This window comes from Miniopterus natalensis, chromosome 15 (assembly GCF_054644295.1).
Source record: "Miniopterus natalensis isolate mMinNat1 chromosome 15, mMinNat1.hap1, whole genome shotgun sequence".
Taxonomy (NCBI): domain Eukaryota; kingdom Metazoa; phylum Chordata; class Mammalia; order Chiroptera; family Miniopteridae; genus Miniopterus; species Miniopterus natalensis.
Window position 1 is genome coordinate 29,016,569 of NC_142095.1, and position 19,576 is coordinate 29,036,144.

At 46.7% G+C, this 19,576-nt stretch overlaps 1 protein-coding gene across 6 annotated transcripts in view; it reads left to right on the forward strand.

Moving 5' to 3' along the window:
• The window catches only part of ZBTB38 (zinc finger and BTB domain containing 38), a 66,416-nt gene extending 47,156 nt beyond the window's left edge, over positions 1-19,260 (forward strand). For all 6 annotated transcript variants that reach the window (XM_016209861.2, XM_016209860.2, XM_087824966.1 and 3 more), the window contains one exon: positions 15,311-19,260. In XM_016209861.2, coding sequence (XP_016065347.2) covers positions 15,311-18,898 — 3,588 coding nt within the window. In that variant the 3' untranslated portion in view covers positions 18,899-19,260. The remainder of the gene's footprint in view (positions 1-15,310) is intronic.
• Positions 19,261-19,576: the final 316 nt, after the last annotated feature.

The following is a 19,576-nucleotide window of genomic DNA, read 5'->3' on the forward strand; positions in this document are numbered from 1 at the left end:
CGGTTAAAAAAGTTTAGCCTTGGAAGTTTGGAAGCCAAGGAGGAGACAGAAAACAAGGGGAGACAGGAGAACTCCATGCCAAAAAAAGAAAAAAAAATGTCTGTATGTTATAAATAAAATCAATAATTGAGCACTTACTACTCGCTGCGTACTTGTTGAGTGCTCAGCTACTCTCATTTAACCTTCCAGCGCCCCGTAAGGTGTGTGCTATTTGCTCCATTTTATAGATGAGGAGACTGAGGCTCAGGGAGGTCAGTACTTCCTAAGGTCACGCTCTTAGTAAGCACGTCCCTGCACAATAGGAACCGGACATCTAGAAACATGTTTGGGTCACCCTGGGGAATCCTAGGCAAGTCATTTGGTTTCTCCAATGCTTTAATGTTCTCATCTCTGAAATGAAAGGGTTGGAATAAATAACCTGTAAAGCCCTCTTTTATCTACAGAATTCTTTTTCCCAGGGAATAGTTGAAGGAATTTTTGCTGTTTAACCCAGGAAATGAATAAGCAGAGGGCTGGCACGTGGCAGGGGTTGCTGTTCGGGGCCCCTCGATTGCTCCCGGTGAAAACTGCTCCTCTCAGGAGGAAATTCCCGCACTGGGTGGAGTGGCCCCCACCCCCGATCTGAAGAATCTCTCGAATCCATTTATGGCAAATCGAGACGGAGTTGGAGTGCACGCTCCACTAACAAACACGCTCTTTGCTTTTGTTATCGAAAACACCCGGTGCCTGTTTATTGGGAACCGATGCTTACTCATCTGCCCATTCTGAGAATGACTGGGGACTGGATGACGGGCTCCTTGGACCGCAGGAGCGTTTCTTTGTGTGGACTCGGCACCATCTTGTGGGCAGGGCACTGCTGACTGGGAGTGGACTGTGGCCACCCAGCGTAGAAGAACCAGAAAACACAGCCCGCCAGGGGAAGGCTCTGTCTGAGGGATCAGGTTTTTAAGGGGGGGCTGCCTGCTCTCAGAGCTAGGAACTGCCCTGTGGAATTTCCTTTTGTCACTAACCCTATCAATCATAGGCCTAGGACACCTGGAAGAGCAGAGTGGGCAGGCTAGGTGACAGACTAAACCAGACCTTCCCGTGAGTTGCACACACCTGGGGTTCTGTCTTTAGGGATCAATACAGAGGCCTCCTGGGGAGGGAGCCCAAGGCCTCTCTCCCCCAGTATCCTGCCTCCGGCCCACCTCTCCTGGTCCAGAGCACCCCTCTATCCTGCCTCCTCTCCTTCCTGCTGGCATAGATTGCCACTCAGAGCATAACTTGTCCTACTGTGCTTAAAGGCCCCCTTCCCAGCCAGGTGAGGATGGAACAGAAGGGTGTGACAGGAGCCGAGCACTCGGGTTATAAAATGCTTTGCCTTCCCCAGCTTTGTCTCGTAACACTGGTGGGCTGGCCACTTCTGTGTTTGTGTTGTTTCTGTGTGTGAAGAAACTCAGTAATAATGTGATCTGGGGCTACGATGATGGTCTGAGGGCAATCTCAGTGCTTTTACCCAGACTGGAAGGGGCAGTCGGTGGACCTAGAGAAACCACTCAAGGGCAGGAGCTCTCTGGCTGCTCCGAGTTCTCACTCTCCACTTATCCCTCACAGTAGGGCTACGGGGGGGGGGGGGGGGGGGGGGGCGGCATATATATAATGGACATGCAGGGTTCCCCAGAACAATAGCATTACTGATTTTGTATGTTAATACACAGTTATTGGCTTTATTATATTACATCATGATGCATGTACCTATTCTTTAAAAGTAAATGTTCTTTCAGTTACATTACCGTTATCTATAATTAACCTACACTCCTTTATTTTGCTAAACATTTATTTTTGCACATACCTTCCACCAGCGTGTTTATCTAGCTTCCCTTCTTTTGGGGTCAGCCTGGCCAGAGCCCAGTAGCTCCTGACCATCCAGCCCGCAGAGCTAATCTTGCCCAGGCTCCCTGGAAGCCCTCGAAGCCTGAGACTCTCCAGGCCACTCATTCCCCACTTCAGCTTCAGGGAAATCCCCACTTACACAATGACCCCTGCTTCCAACACCCTTTCAACCAACAGGCATTAAATTGGTTGCTATTATCATAATGAGATGGGCTAGAGAAAAGAGTTGTAGGTATTGTTTGGTTTTCTGGAATTTTTGTGGGAAGTCATCAGGGTGAAAAGAGCAATAGAATAAAATACTACGTTGTATCTCATCTAATCCTATTAAGAACTAAGTTGCACTATTATGTCCATTTAGTAGATTAGGAAAAAAACAACACAGGTCTTGAGATGGTAATTAACTTGTCGAGTTCATACAGCTACTAAGTGGCAGGACTGGAATTTGAACTCAGGGGTGTGTGAGCAGAGGCCCTGCTCTACCCTCTGAGGCTAGAGATAACTAGGAAGAGTGGGGCAGGGAAAGGAAAGCTTGCAGCTATTGACGACTTCTGACAGTGTTGAAAATTTTCATCAGGACTTTAGTGGAAACCTGAACCAAAATTCAAAATAAGCACATTACTGTGCTAAACTCCAAACAACCCAAATTTTTTCATATTTTTTTCCTGAACAAACGACAACCTAATGAATCCATTAAACTGAGGCTTAAACTAAAGAAAGATAATACCCAAATTGACATCTTATTAGGTCCCAGTTTAAAGTCAGAGAGAGGAGGTCCCAAGGCTTGGCCCTCCAAAAATCCCCTTAGTGTTAGGGGACAGGAGCAAATGGTCCGCTAGGAATCTGTAAACAGGAGAGAGGATGCAGCAGAACCCAGAGAGTCTTTTTTATGAAGGTAAAAATGACGCTATATAACCAGGCACATGATCCAATAAACAGTAACCTAGCCTTGGTTTATCTAGCCAAATTGGAGTGACCTTCTGGCTCAGGTGGACAAGTAAGTACACATGATGGAACTTTATCAGTGATTTAAGTGTTTGTCTTAAATTATGTTGGTCTCCTTCCTATCAAGCTTTTGACCAGAATTGCTAATAAGTAGCCAACTTGAATAATTTTTATTTAAATTCTTTTTTTAATTCTCACCCAAGAATATGTTGAGAGAGAGAGAGAGAGAAACATCGATGTGAGAGAAACATCGCCTCTTGTATGTGCCCCAATTGGGGATTGAACTCGCAACCTGGGTATGTGCCCTGACCAGAACTTGAACCCACAACCTTTGGTATACAGGGAGACAGACTCTCCAACCAACTGAGCCACCTGGCAGGGCTATTTAAATTCTTAATGCCTTTTTCTGCACGATTAGAAGAAATACTAGCAAACAGTGCAACTAAAGAAAGAAAAGAAAGTCATTTAGATGATGCTTGTAACTAAATGCCGAATATGAGCTGAGGCTCAGATGTCACTGCCCTCTGTATCAGGGAAGAGCAGTCAGTAGCCCCTCTGGGGCATGAAGCACTGTGAGGGGAGACGGGGAGCCTGGGCACATAGTGAAATAAAGCATTTGTCCCTGCCATTGAGGATTTCAGTTTCCCTAGATGTGGGGCCCGGGACAAGGTGACTAATAATAATTAACTGGTAATAGTAATACCAGTAATAGCTAATATTTATTAAAGCTTGATTTTATACCAGACACTACGCCAAACACTTTATAGGTATTACCATTTAATCCTCATGTACCCTGGTAGATTCTATTACTAGCTCCATTTTGCAGATGAAGAAGCTGAAGTGCAAAGAGTTTAAGAAACTTGTCCAAGGTCACAGCCAGAGGTGACAGCTAGTCCCACCTGATACCAAAGTTCAGGCTCTTAGCCACTGTGCCAGATTGGGCGCGGTCCGTCTTATCCTAAATTAACCTAAATTATCCTTAGGTAGAGGCTGTTTCATGAATGGACTAATCCAATGTTTTGGGTCTCAGTTGTCCTAGTTCAGTAGCTTAATTTCCCCACTATGCCCTTTCTGTGTCTCCATCCTGTAGTAGCCCCTGTGTTATACTCAATAACTGGTGGGTGGTAGGCATTCGATAAATATTATTTTGAGATGGAAGTGGGTCAAAATCAATATAATATTTTTGAAGGCCATACATTTCTTTGAAGTTTACATTTTTTAAGAAAATATATTAAAAATAGAATGTTATGGAAAATTTCAAATTTCCCTTTTTAAGTGTTCACCCCAGGACCACCTGGTGGTCCATATGGCATCTTTGTGCGTATTATGGAAGTGGCTCCCTTCTGGCAGGGAGATGTAGCCCTCACCAGGGTACTTTACCTGGCCAACCATGGACTGGCTTGGCCTCCCCTTACCCCCACAGCACACCACAGGGCATAGCCTGTCCCCCTCTGCATGGCAGCCCTGCTCAAGTCCAGGCTGCAGATTTGCTAAACACGCACACACTGGTGAGTAAGCTGAGGTCAAGAGCGATGGCTTTTGATATTAAGAAAGACGTGGGAGAGCTATGTTCTTGATTCCTTGCTGCTCATGACGTGAAATGGAGAGAGTGGTTTTTGAATCACCCTGCCGGCGTTTGAATCCCAGCTCTGCTGCTCTGTCACTAAATGACCTTGGTCGAGTTACACCACTTCTCTGAGTCTCAGTGTCCTTGTTTGTGAAATAAAGATTGCTGTGAGGCTTAAACGGGATGGCGTGTGTAAAACGGTACTGGGCACACGTACGTGCTTGTTAGGTGTCAGAGGCACAGCGCGTGGCTGGCATATTTAGGTGAACTTCCTCCTGCCAAATGAGTAAGTCACGTTGGGGACATTGACGCAAGTGTGGTGGGATGTCAGTGTCACTCTAAAGCAACCCTCAGGAAGCCTGCCTAGAGGGGCTCTGTCACAAGCTGGAGACATAATGACCTGTTTCTTCATAGTGTAGTTGGAAGTCACAGGCCAGCTCATCTGCGCAACATAATTTGGTAATTTTCAGCAGGATGCAAAAGCACTCCTGCCCGGACCCTACCTCCCAGAACTCTGATTCAGTGTCAGGGGTGCCACCGAGTTCCTGCTCTTTTTGCGGTTCCACAGGTGAGTCTGATACGCAGCTGTGCTGAGAACGACCATGATAAGCCCACATTATAATGCCCTTTTCAGCGGACTGTTGGTTGCCTGATGGGGGAAGGGGTTGTGTCTGGGTTTGGAGTGGGTCGCGTATTGGTGCACTGGGAAGCACAGCATCCAAGATCTGTGACCCAGGAGCAGGCCACAGGCCCAGGGCTGCTTCGCTCAGCCCAGCACCTGCTCCCAATGAGCTTCTTGTGAAAGGAGGCTGAGTGAGGGAGACGTAGGAAGGAACTGAAAAGTGGATACAGGTAGGGAGACCTATTGAGGACATCATGTGAAAACAAACTTCTTTACAAATGCCCCACACCAAGGCCTTACACACACATGTTGCCAACTTTAAATTTTTTGTAGTAAAAAAAGTTTTGATTTTTTTTTTTAAGTTTGTTGCCAATACATTCAAGCACTCAGGAGACGAAGGCCTGGAGTTTAAAAGTTAAAGAATAAAATGCAACAGAGTAAAATTTAAAGATCTTACTGGATTTAGTCAGTGACTCGTGAATCGGGCAGCATCTGATCTAATAGAAAGGCACTCCAAAGATATAAGGCAAGAGGTTTTATAGGCAGAGGGGAGCAAAACAAGGAAATTATACTGAGCAAAAATGCGGATTGGTTATTGCAAGGTTTCTTTCCATATAGGTGCCGGCAGGGGTGTGTCAGGAAGATGACCTAACTAATGCTGGTCAGTCCATTTCTGATTGACTTGTCTAGGATTCTATTTCTGGGAGAGCCAAAACTAAGTTAAGTTTCGTTTTGGTGATGTGGGCTTAGCATGAGCAACTCCATTTTGGGCCTGTTGTCTTTAACAGAACAAAGCGTATCAGTAGAGCCTGAAGGATTGCTCTTTTCTTTCCTTTGAGCCAAAGCAGCAATAGTAAGCAATTTTTGGTGTTTCACAGCTGTGTTTCGATGTTTTAACTTGTTTGAACAGTAACGACTTTGTGGGCAGTGGACGGCCCTGGCTTGTCTTATCAAGCTCAGCGTTAGACTAGCAGTGTTGATTTGTTTTGTGTGTGTGTATGTGTGCGCGTTCTTCCTTTTACCATGTCAGAACAGCGTTCTCGACTTTTTTATGTTCATCAAATATATTTCCCCCCTTTAGCATAGTTCACAAATAACAGGGCAGTTCGCATTGATCTGACAGTGAATCCAGAAAGCTTGGGGACAGTGCCAAGTATGGTGGGCCAAGCCTAGTGTTTGGGTGCTTTTTATTTTTGCGTTTATCTAATAAAGGCTTGTTAGTGCCTGGTACATGTCAGGTGTGGTGCTGGGAGCTAGGGAGGCCGTGGTAAATGGCCTCAGCCCTCACAGAATTTATACTCTTATGGTAAAAGCGCACATTTGTCAGAGGATCTTACAAGCCTTGGTAGAGGTACTGGCATTTGTACTTAGGGTTTTAACAAGTCTCACTGACTATATTTCAGCTTCATGTTGGCAGGGAGACCCTTCTCTCTGTCATGGAGGAGGCTGGCACCCAAGGTTCATACCCAGGACCCTCATTCTGTGCCTGACTGACCTGACTGACAGGTCCCCAGCATGAGCCTCTGAGACCGCGTCATTCCCAGGGCTGTAGTGAGACGATAAAGCTGAATGCTCATGGTGGGAGAGGGAGAGGGGCTGCGGATGGATTCACTTCTGATTGGCGAATCCTGGCTGTGCGAATCCTTACTTATCCTTTGTCTCCTGAGTTCTCGGACTGAATTGGCAACAAACTGTTAAATAATCAATTTTTTAAATGCTAGAAATTTTAATTTGGCCACATGTGAGTATAGTGCAAAGGCCTTGGTGTTGGGTGTTAAGCAGACTCTGGGCTGTAGGCGACGCGATGATTGACGGCATGTTCTGGTGGCACCTCGAAAATGCCCCTCGTGGCAGCTGGCCGTGAAGGGTACCAAGGCTTGTCACCTAGCAATGCTCAGGTTGCCCAGGTACCCGCCGCCCATGGTCAGGGGTCTGCTTGCCTTACGTCCGACCCTCAGCTGCCCTTCTTGGGGACCTCTCTGGAACACTCTGCCCCATGACAGGCTGCATTTCTCAGTGACTTCCTGGCATGTGACCCAGGCAGGCCCAGCTCTTGAATCTCAGCCTGGGTCTGTTCCTGCTGCGGGCTCTGCAGCGGCGACCCTGTCCAAGGAGCCCGCAGTTGGACGCAGCGGGAGGCCGGCGTGTGCTGGACGGGGCAGGTCAGCTGCTCTGACTTCACTCCTGCTGCATGCGCACGTGCACGTGAGGTGGGTGCGGGGGACGGACAGACGGACGGAGCAGGAGGCCCGGCTCTGCTGTCAGCGGGCACTTCCCGTGGGCGTGATAAGGTCAGCTTCCGTGGGTGCGGCCGGACTGTTAATGCATTTAACCCTGTGAATACACAGTGGTTTCTCCATTTCGTATGCCTGCGGGATCGTGAAGGGGATTAAACGAATTAACATGTGAACTGCTTCACATGTTAATGGGTCACATGCAAGCAATTTTATTCCAAACTGATTGGGGAAATTCTGACAGATTAAAATGGCAATGGCGGCATTTATGGTGCCTATCCAGGTGGAATGCTGATTTACAAAAACGTATCTACTTGCAATATAGACTGTTCGTTTAGGAAATGAGCATGTGTTGGGGGCCTGCTACATGTCAGGCCTGCTCTAGAGCATTTAGATACATCAGTGAAAAGTCAGAGATGACTGCCCTGCAGGGTTTACATCCTAGCCGGCGGGTGGACAATAAACAAGGCACTATAAATACCACCACTGCTGTTTTAATTTGTCAGAATTTCCCCAGTCATTTTGGAATAAAATTGCTTGCGTGCTCTGTGGAAATGTTATGAGTCCATGGAAAAGACAAAAGCAGGACAGAGTAGGGGAGCAGGGTAGGGGATCGGGAGTGCAAGGGAGGGAGCGGGTTGCTCCCCCCCCCCATGGGGTGAGCCTTGTTTGTTTTTTATGTGCATAGCCACCCCACTTATTCATTCAACAACTATTTTTTGAGTGCCTGCCACGTGCTGCGGCCTGGAGGTGTAGTGGTAAACAGGCCGGGTGAGGTGCTGTTCCTCCTGGAGTTTACTTTCTGGTGGGCAGAGTAGACGGTGAGCATGCAGACAGATCTGCGTGGTAATTGCAGGTTGAAGTTAAGTAGCACGGAGGAAATAAGTCAGATGATGTGAGGGCAAGTAAAGGCCGGAGCAGACAGAGAAGGGGTGGTCCGTCTGAGGTGACATTGGAGCTGGGCCTGAAGCAGGAGGGTGAGGCAGCCACGGGCAGTGCTGGAACCAGTGTGTTTGAAGGTCCCAGGGCCGGCAGAGCCTTGGCAAGTGGAATAAGGGAAGGGAGGCCTGTGAGGTGAGCACAGAGAGTGGACGGGAGCCGTGGATAGTGCAGGGCCTTGCAGTCCACAGTGCAGGGCTTGGATTTTGTCCTGACAAGGGGAATTTGATCTCCTTTGTGTTTTTAAAAGATCGCCCTGCATATTGCGCGAAGCGTAGGCTGTGTAAGTGGTTCTCTCCGTAGCCACCAGTTGAGCTGGACACAGGCTGATTCCAGCCAACATTCACTGAGCCGCTACTATGTGTCCAGCACTGCACTTTGTGCTTTTGGGGAGCTTTATCTCTTTCACTCCTTTCTGCCCAGTTTCTGGTTCATCCAGAAAGAATCAATCTAAAGTGGGTTCGTGGCCTTACGGGAGCCCCCAGAGAGCCAGGGTGCAGCGCAGGTTGCGGGTGGAGAAGGAGGGTGCAGTGGGAGGTGGATATAGATAGTTTAACACCAAAGAAGCAGTTGGTGCTCTGTCCATTTTAGGATAACCCGTCCTTGCAACTAGCCGGAGGTTCATTCTTGTGCAGAAGCCAAAGTGTACAACAGCTCTTCCCCCTGCCCTCCCTGCGAGGTAGCAGTCAGCTGAGAAGAGCAGAGCCCTTTAGGTTCACGAGAGCGGGGTTTGGCTTTTGAAACCAACTCTTGATGGTTTAGGGCTCACCCCTAAAATGCAAAATCCCAGGGGGCAGGAATCCTGTCCTGGTCATTTTGGTAACTCAGGCCCCACCGCATTCAGATTAAAAATGCCTCCTGCGTTAGGGACTTGGAGTGTCAGTGGAATTTGGTCGAGACAAGAAACGGTTACATCACTCCAGGGCTTCAGAGAAAAACTCTAAGCCTGTTTGCCAGGTTTCTTAAGCAAGCAGGAGCCTGGGCAAGCTCGATCCTGAGGTGAACCCAAGGTACATGGGCTACCCTGAAATACTGCTGTGTTTTCAAAAGGAAAAAGGAAACCAGGGACCTTTCCCCCCTTTCATCTTTCCAGCGAGCAACCTGAAATATTTAACTGGACACATTGCATCATTCATGAATCTGGAAATACTCGTTCTCACAATCTATGTGCACGCAACTACAAGTCTAGAGAGTGTTTACCTTTTCAAAATAATGTTTTCAGGTAAGGTGGTTCAAGCCAACTTCCCTCTCTGTTGAACGCACTCCAGCAGCCTCCTGATGTTAGCCTTTTGAAGGCCCCAAATATCATCTGAAAAACAAATTTCCCCTGTCATTCTACGCCTTCTTGAATCTGATAGCTTAAATGCATTAAAGCCTGATAAATGCAGCTCTTCTCTGTGCCTTTTGGGCAAATCAAGAGGATTTGCCTTTTCCTAGACACAGCTGAACTCTATAAAGGGCTTCTGTTTTGTAATCTGTTTTCGAGATCTGATGCATGTGTTTCTAACACCCCATCACGTGGGGCGGTCTGACGCAGGCACCCAACATGACTATGAGAAAATGTCCTGCAGAGATGTGTGGGAAGGCAGAGCAGTGTCACTGAAGCAGTGTCCGTTGTCAGAAAACTTTCCACAGGGGACAGCAGGCCCATGCAGCAGATTTCATTGTGATATGGGCCTCACACTGGCCCAAAATGGACTGTGGGTTTGACTTTTGCAGGATTCCAGGTCAGTATCCTAATACAGTGCTTTCTTTTTTTAGTTGGGTTTTATTTCTAAGTTTCTTTTTATAGAAAAGGACTTGCAGTAGAGAGAGGAGAAAGCTGCTCTGTCTGTGCGGTTTTGTTATTACGTATGTGCGTTAGGAATGGAACGGCCAGGGTGCTGCAGGAGGACTCTAGGCCTTTCCCTCTGATCGGAAAAATGGGGTTCAGCCTGGCCTAGGAGAGTGGCCTTGAGCGAGTGGCTTCTGGTGCTCACTAAGAATGTATACGGGGTAGGGTTACTTCACTCTCCGTGTGCCATGCCTTAAAAATTGACTAATGAAAGTACACCAAATTTTATTAACAAACTCTATGAAGTTCTACATAGTAGATATGTTGGTTAACTTAAAGAGATTTTTCAAGGTTGTTTTTTGGGGTTTTTTTGCATTGTAAGAATTAGAATGTATATGGAAACTATCGTTTTAATTTTTTTGACATCTGTGTATTTAATAAAGTTGCCTTGACTAATTAGGGGAGGGAAGATTTAATTAAGCTGGAAATACTGGGAATTAGTTAGATCATTGCCAAAAATTTGTTTCCTCTTTTTTTTAATCTTCACCCGAGGATATGTTTTTTTAAAAATTGATTCTGGGGTGAGAGGACAGGAGAGAGACAGAGAAAAGCATCGATGCAAGAGAAGCATCGATCAGTTGCCTCCCGTACGCGCCCCAACCACGGATCAAACCTGCAACCTAGGTATGTGCCCTGACCAGGAATCGAACCCACAACCTTTGTTTCTTTTGTTTCCAAGTTCAACCCCAGAATACTAAAAGCAGTATCCAGGATATTGTGGGGAGGAGGCTAATTTAGTTGATGAATGGATAAAATCATATAAGCCAACAAAGCTGTGATCAAGCTAACCTTTGAGACTCGGAAGGCGAGGGTGCAAGCAGTGACAGAAAAGGGGCAGCGGCCTGCAAACCAAGGGACAGTCTTCCCCCAAGTGCAGTGTGGAAAGGACTGTCGGCCCACCTGGCTTCTCAGCCATGCTCAAATTCAAGTGCAGCAAGTCCTCGAATAAGGTTTCATTATAACAGTGACGAGAAAACAATCCGATTCCCAGCCGGGGCCACTCTCTGCAGCTTACACACTGTCCCCATGTCAGCATGGGCTTTCTCTGGGCACTCTGGTTTCCTCCCTCATTCCAAAGATGTGCACGTGAGGTGAAGTGGTGTGTCTGCATTGTCCCCGTCTGGATGTGGGTGGGTGTGGGTGTGAGAGCGCCCTGCCGTGGAAGGACATCCTGTCCAGTGTTGGGTCCCACCTTGTGCCCTGAGCTGCCAGGAAAGGCTCTGGCCACCCACCACCCTGGACTGAAATGAGTGGGTTGGACAAGAATGATCTTAGTTGTTTTTCTAAACCTTTTTAAAATGTATGTATAGCTCACATTTATTTTAATGATTAATACTAAAAATGTTTTGGGTTTTTATTTAGAAATTTGGTAATGTTTTTGTGACCAGAAATATGCCGTAGGAACTTAGCTCTTGTTTATATCAGTTAGCCTAGGGTAAAGTTGGTTTCCTTATACATCATTTTGCTTAAAGTTGCAGTCTTCAAGAACCTATCGACAACTGGGGAGTAAGTGCTGGGGTGAGGAGTTGCAATTTAAAATAAGGTCGTCATGGTGGGCCTCACCATGAAGGTGATGCTTGATAATGCAGAGCAGGTGAGGGAGCCCTGTAGGTATCTAGTAAGAACATGCATTCGAGACAAAGGAACAGCATGTGCAAAGGTCCTGAGGTGGGGCATGCCCAGCTTCTTCAAGAAACAGCAAGGAGGCCAGGAGGGGAGGCAGAGAGAAGTAGCAGGTGGGAAGGTCAGAGTGGTCAGGGCCAGACTTGTGCTTTTACGGGGAGTGAGATGGTGGGGGTCAGGAGAGCAGCATGAAGGGGCAGGAGATTCTAGTTTGGTTGGTGGCCCTTGTGTTCCCTCCTATTCTGAAAAGGCCTCCAGTGTTTGCTGGAGAGAGCTCTGGAGAGTCTGGGGAGTAAGTTTGCTGGAGAGAGCTCTGGGGAGTAAGTGAGGACTTAACCTGGAAAATTGGAGTGTGTGTGTATCTGTGTGACTGGGTGTGTCTATCTGTGTTTCTCTGTCCCTTGGTCTCTCCTGTCTGCTGGAGATCTCTGCCTTATATTTTGCCACACTTTCATTTACTTTGTCTTTAGTTCTTTTAGGCTTATATATAATTTCTTTTATTGAGTAAAATAATTTTTAAATAATTTCTTTAAAATTATTTTGAACATTTTTGTGTAGGCTACAGTAGCAATTCTCAAACTTTTTGGTGCCAGAAACCCCTGACAGGCTTATAAATCATTGAGGACCCCAAAAGCTTTTGTTTATCCAAGTTATAGCTGTCAGTATTTATCATATTCAAAATTTAAAATGAGAATTAAAAACCTATTAACTTATGAAAAATTACTATGATAAAACCCAGTTGCATGATAAAATAACATTTTATTTTTAAAAATAACTTTCTAAAGCAGAAAATACACGGGGGAAATGTGGTATTGTACATTTTTGCAAATATCCTTCATGTCTGGCTTACTAGAAAGACAGCTGGATTTTCATATCTGCTGCTGAATTCATTCATAATATGTTATTTTAATTGAAGTATGTAAAGAAAATCCAGCCATACACAAATAGGTAGTTGGAAAAGGAAGGAGTTTTTTAATAGCCTTTTCAGTTACTTGTGGATATTCGTTGATACCACACTAAAACTTGGTAAGTGGAAGTTCCTTAAAGGTTATTTGTAACCTGGAATCTAAAACTGTATCAGTGAACTCTCAGTACTTAGTTACTATATGTTATTCTAACTATAAATGAGACTAAGATCTTACTCAGTGTTAACAGTTTGCCTTTTGCTAACCATTCTAACTGGGCAATCTAAGGAAAGAATCAGAGAACCCCACAGAAGTGAGTGGGGCTTATAATCTGACACCCTGGAGTATTTATATTAGCTCGATGTGAAATACTGTAGTCCCCAAATGGAGGTAGAGCCTCGTGGGAGGTTCAGAGTGCTGTGAAGTGGGGTATTTTGGAACAAGCAGTGATTTTGAGGTAAAAGGACAAAGTAGATGCCATCAGCCTAGAACTAAGCCAAGAGGGAAGCCAGCTTTTTTAATCACGTGGCATGTGTTTTGCCAGATCTGAGACTATCAGTCAGGCTGGGCAGAGAATTGAAATGTATATAACATACGGGCCTTACAGAAACCAAACTGGATAAGAACATGAGTCGGGAGAGAAGGTAGATCCTCCGGGGGTCAGAACAGAGAGACCTCAAGGAAGGCAAAAGAAACCCTGGCGGAGTTTGTCATTGATTTACAACCTAGTGAAGGACACACTCCTCTGATCTGTTCAGGGGTGACCCCCCTCCCTTCAGGGGCATAGAGGAAGCCATTAAGATTTTACTTCATTTTATTTCATTTTTATTTATAGATTAACCCCCCCTCCCCCCAGAGTTCTCGAAAAGATTCGTGGAAGATTACAGGTAAAGGCAGGGTAAACAGCTGTCTTAAAGGCAGCTGTCTTTCTAGAAGAACTAACGTGCCCAGCCGGGCGTGGCTCAGCGGTTGAGCGTCGACCTAGGATCCAGGAGATCAGGGTTCAATTCCCGGTCAGGGCACATGCCCGGTTTGCGGGCTGCAGCCGATCAGTGCCTCTCTCATCATTGAGGTTTCCCTCTCTCTCTCTCCCCTCTCCCTTCCTCTCTCTGAATATATATTTTTATATATAAATATATCTCTCAAGATATATTTTTTTAAAAATAGAACTAACGTTAAATACAGACAGTGAGACAGTAGCCACACCAGAAACCCAGGCTCACGATGGCCTCCGTGGTGATGGTAAAAGTTAGCTCTAACTTGTCTCAAGAATTAAGAGAAACAGGGCGAGTCGAAGTGTTCTCATTGTCTGAACTGAAGAATTCGTTAGTTAGAAGTGTACTTTTTCTTATGGCTGAATGAGGTCAAAGAATTTATCACATGGACCCTCACATGAAAGATGCTAAGTAACATAATGGGCATAGCTTATAATAGCTCTGCAGAAAGGTAAAAAGAGGTTCTTTATGTGGCCATCTGGCCTTTCCAACTGAACCAGTGCTGGGAGCTAAATGTTCTGCTCCAGTGCTGGGAAGACAGTGCCACCAAGAGTTAAAGAAATAGCATCCAGCTATAGGGCTGGCTGGATGTCACTCAGCGGGGGATAGAGGGACTGAATGAATACCGGGTTAGTGTGCCCTGTAGACCAGAGGGAGTTTTTGTTTTGTTTTAACCACAGGGGTGATGTATTGAAATGCAGTGAAATTAATTTAGCGAGTTGCTGTTAGCATTTTTTAAATGAAAGCTGATAGAACAGATTGCGTCACACACGGTAGGGTCAAATTTTAATTTCATTTGTGTCTTAGGTCCCTAATGCACCACGTGTTTATTGTAGGTAAGTGCGAAAGCCGCTGCTTTAGACTGCCCCTCACAAGGGCAGTGGAGGGCGGGCTCTGGCCATTCCAGGACGATTCTAGAACATACGCAGAAAACAACGAGAAATAGCCCCTGGGAGAAACAGAGGGAGAGTCCTCAGACGCAGAGCCACTGTGCCTTTAAATTGTGCTCATTTAGAAACCTGTGATTAGACTCAGTATTGTGGACTCAGCAACATACTTTCCTGGTTTCCTTTTTTTGTTTGTCTTCGGTACCTCACAGAGTTGTTTTTAAAACCCCGGTCTGCTTTGGCTGTAACGAAAGGAGAGTCAGAGAGGGACTGGGATGGGTCCCGCAGAGGGGCAGGGTGCCCCTGGTGGTCAGACCTGGTCGTGCAGACTGTGACTTCCCCGGGGAGACCCTTGGAAGCCCCAAATCAGGAACAGCTCCTCCAGATCTTGTTTCTTCTCTGAGTGAGCAACACCTTTACATACAGGTCCTGCTTACTTAGGGAAAACTTTTGAAAAACCACCTTCCTGCTTCATGAATTGCGTTTGGATCAGATCATCAGGGCTATCTTTGAAAATAGGTAAGAGGCTTATGGCAGGACCGTGGCGTTGCCCATCTCTCGGAGTTCAGTGCAGCAGCCTGCAGTGATGATGAGGCCCTTACCATTTGGGGTGGGGAACCCTCCTCAAATTTGAACATGTGTATATAGCTATCACTTTGGAGAAAGAGTTCTGAGAGGATTTCCAGCTATAATAACTTGTAGCAACAGTGTGAGAAACAGGCTGGGGCAAGATAAAGATTGAGCGTCTCATGTTGACTCCAAGCCTTGGAAGCAACAGCAGAATGATATCAAAGCCTGTATTTTCACGCAAAGAGGCTGAAAATAATCTAGAGATAGAGAAGCTCCTTGTGGAGGGGTCTCTGACCACTTCTCTCCTCTTATTTCAGATGACAGTCATGTCCCTTTCCAGGGACCTCAAGGACGACTTTCACAGTGACACAGTGCTCTCCATTTTAAATGAGCAGCGCATCCGGGGCATTTTATGTGATGTCACCATCATTGTGGAAGACACCAAATTTAAAGCCCACAGCAATGTCCTGGCTGCCTCAAGCCTTTATTTCAAAAACATCTTCTGGAGCCACACAATCTGTATTTCCAGCCACGTCCTGGAGCTGGATGATCTCAAAGCAGAAGTGTTTACAGAAATCCTGAATTATATCTATAGCTCCACGGTCGTCGTCAAGAGACAGGAAACAGTCACCGATCTTGCAGCTGCAGGGAAAAAGCTGGGAATATCCTTCTTGGAAGACCTGACCGATCGCAACTTCTCGAACTCCCCAGGCCCCTATGTGTACTGCATTACTGAAAAAGGCATGGTTAAAGAAGAAAAGAATGAAAAACGGCATGAAGAACCAGCCATCACTAACGGGCCAAGGATCACAAACGCCTTTTCCATCATCGAAACGGAAAATAGTAATAACATGTTTTCTCCGCTGGACTTGAGGGCGAGTTTCAAAAAGGTCTCCGACTCCATGAGAACCGCCAGCCTTTGCCTGGAGAGGACGGACGTCTGCCACGAGGCGGAGCCCGTGCGGACCCTGGCCGAGCACTCCTATGCCGTCTCCTCGGTGGCCGAGGCGTACCGAAGCCAGCCTGCATGTGACCGTCCCAGCAGCTCGCCTGCTAAAACAGGCAAAGAAAACGGTGAGGCTCTTGCCGCAAAACCGAAAACATGCCGGAAGCCAAAGACACTCTCCATACCCCAGGATTCTGAACCAGCCACAGAAAAGACACCCCCCCCTCCAGTCACCAACGCGGAGGTCAACCAAGAAAGGAGTCCGCAGCCAGCTGCGGTCCTCTCCGGTTCAAAATCTCCCAACAATGAGGGGGATGTCCGTCTTCCTGGGGAAGATGGAAATGAATCCTCTGACGTCCCCGGGCCGCCCGCAGCTGAGGTTCCACCTCTCGTTTACAACTGCAGCTCTTGCTCCAAGTCCTTTGACAGTAGCACTTTGCTCAGTGCCCACATGCAGCTGCACAAGCCAACCCAGGAGCCGTTGGTGTGCAAGTACTGCAACAAGGAATTCAGCACCCTGAACAGACTGGATCGGCACGAGCAGATCTGTATGAGGTCCAGCCACATGCCCGGCCCAGGGGGAAGTCAACGCTTTTTAGAGCACTATCCTACCATTGGGCAGAACGGAGCTTCCTTCACAGGTCCGGGATCTTTATTATCCGGAAATAGGATTGGTGAGTTTTCCAGTGCCGCAAGCACCTTGCCAGAAATGGACCACCTGGTTAAATTTGTTAATGGGCAAATGCTCTACAGCTGCGCTGTCTGCAAGCGTAGTTATGTGACTTTATCCAGCCTCCGCAGGCATGCAAATGTCCACTCGTGGAGGAGAACATATCCCTGCCATTACTGCAACAAAGTGTTTGCATTGGCCGAGTACAGGACGAGACATGAGATCTGGCACACAGGAGAAAGGCGGTATCAGTGCATTTTCTGCCTTGAAACTTTCATGACCTACTATATACTCAAAAACCATCAGAAGTCTTTCCATGCCATCGATCATAGACTTTCCATCAGTAAGAAAACAGCAAATGGAGGCCTGAAACCTAGCGTCTATCCGTATAAACTCTATAGGTTACTGCCTATGAAATGCAAGAGGGCTCCTTATAAGAGTTACCGAAATTCTTCCTATGAGAATGCTCGAGAAAACAACCCGATGAGCGATCCTGCGGCTGGTCCCTATGTTATTCAGAATCCACGCAGCTCTGAATTGCCTACTCTGAATTTCCAGGACAGTGTGCACACTATGACCCACAATCCAGCTGTCCCACTGGAAACAGCCACAGGTCAGAACAGACCCACTTCTGCCAGCGTCCAAAAGGCAGAGGGGACCAAGTGGGGAGAAGAGGCCCTGAAAGTTGATCTTGACAATAACTTCTATTCAGCAGAGGTGTCGGTTTCTTCCACTGAAAACGCTGTCAGTTCTGAGCCCCCGGCCGGGACTGTGCCTGCTGTGTCTTTGAGTAACGGCGGCGAGAACTCAGCGTCTGTGATCAGCTACAGTGGCCCGGCGCCCTCGGTCATTGTGCACAGCAGCCAGTTTTCGTCGGTGATCATGCACAGCACCGCTGTGGCTGCCATGTCCAGCAACAACCACAGAGCCCCTTCAGACCCGGCTGCCAGTCAGACCAGGAAAGATGACAGCAAGCCTGAGCCAGACAAGGTGGGGAGAGTTGTCAGCAGACCCAAAAGTATTAAGGAGAAAAAGAAAAGCATCCCCTGTAACAAGGGAGAGACATCAGAGGAATCAAAATATGCTGCTGATCCTGGAGGGTCACTGAGCAAAACGACAAATGTCATTAAAGAAACCAGTAAAATCGAGACCTACATTGCGAAGCCTGCTCTCCCCGGCACCTCCACAAACAGCAACGTCGCGCCCCTTTGCCAAATAACAGTCAAAATCGGGAATGAAGCCATTGTGAAAAGGCATATCCTCGGATCTAAACTGTTCTATAAAAGAGGGAGAAAACCCAAGTATGAAACGCAGGAGGAGACTCTGCCACCGCAGAGCAACCTGGACACCAGGGGGGACAGCCCGCTCGGGCTTTGCCCATCCGAGTGTGTGGAGATGAGTGAAATGTTCGACGACGCAAGTGACCAGGATTCCACCGACAAACCATGGCGCCCTTACTACAACTACAAACCCAAAAAGAAATCCAGACAGTTGAGAAAAATGAGGAAAGCCACCTGGAAGAAGGAGCGTGAAAGCAGGAGCCCAAGCAATAGGTGTAAATATCCGGCCGAACTGGACTGCGCCGTGGGGAAGTCTCCTCAGGAGAAGGCCCTTGAAGAAGAGGAAAATAAAGAGATGCCCAAGCTGCAGTGTGAACTCTGCGGCGGGGACAAGGCGTCGGGGGCCGGCAGCCTAGGAAGGCCCCACCGGCATCTGACCGCCAGGCCCTACGCCTGCGAGCTGTGCGCCAAGCAGTTCCAGAGCCCCTCCACCCTCAAGATGCACATGAGGTGTCACACCGGGGAGAAGCCCTACCAGTGCAAGACCTGCGGGCGGTGCTTCTCGGTGCAAGGAAACCTGCAGAAACACGAGCGCATCCACCTGGGCGTCAAGGAGTTCATCTGCCAGTATTGCAACAAGGCGTTCACGCTGAACGAGACCCTGAAAATCCACGAAAGGATCCACACTGGCGAAAAGCGTTACCACTGCCAGTTCTGCTTCCAGAGCTTTCTGTACCTCTCCACAAAAAGGAATCACGAGCAGAGGCACATTCGGGAGCACAACGGGAAGGGCTTTGCCTGCTTCCAGTGCCCCAAAATCTGCAAAACGGCTGCCGCCCTCGGAATGCACCAGAAGAAACACTTATTCAAAAGCCCAAGTCAGCAGGAAAAAATTGAAGGCGATGTGTACCACGAAAACTCAGACCCACTGGAGAACCCACATTTCATGGATTCAGAAGACAGTGACCAAAAGGATAACATACAGACCATTGTTGGAAATGTCCTCTGAGTGCTGATACTTAGGGCAAAGCTTCAAAAATATAAGTTGGTGGGTTGGTTTGTTTTTTTAGTTAGCTCTTTTCTTTTTGTTTTTGTTTTTTAGTTTAGTTTTGTTCACATAACTGTCATGAAGGAGTGAATTGTAAAAAAGAAAATCTCATTTGTGAAAAGTCCAGAAAAAGGATCCCAACATCTACTTTGGGTTTTAGCATTAACGTCTTGCAAAGTGCGCAAAAATGAAATAGCTGACTCCGCCAATATCCCAAGTATCTTGTGAAAGTTTATGAAGTTCTTAGCTGTGGTATTTCTGCCAGTGGAAAAAAAAAAAAAAAAAGTTTAATTTTAGCCTAATTTAAAACTTTCCGGTAAGTGCTAATAGGAACTGGCTGCTAAACTGTCTTTAGTCACTGGAGAAAATAGGGTCAGACATCATGAAAATGTCATCTTCATAAGTAAGTTCAAAGGTAAATGAGCTATGACAGTCATTCCCATTCAGCTTCTGCACTATTGAAAATTGTTTAAATTTAATGGGTACATATTAAATACTTACTAATATAGCTAAAAATATGTGTGAAATGAGTAACCTAAGTAGGACATTCATATATTAGAACTACTTCTCTGCAACACAAACCTTGTAAAATACATATATAAATCACTGTAACTTTTAACTGTCCATGTCCCCAGTAGA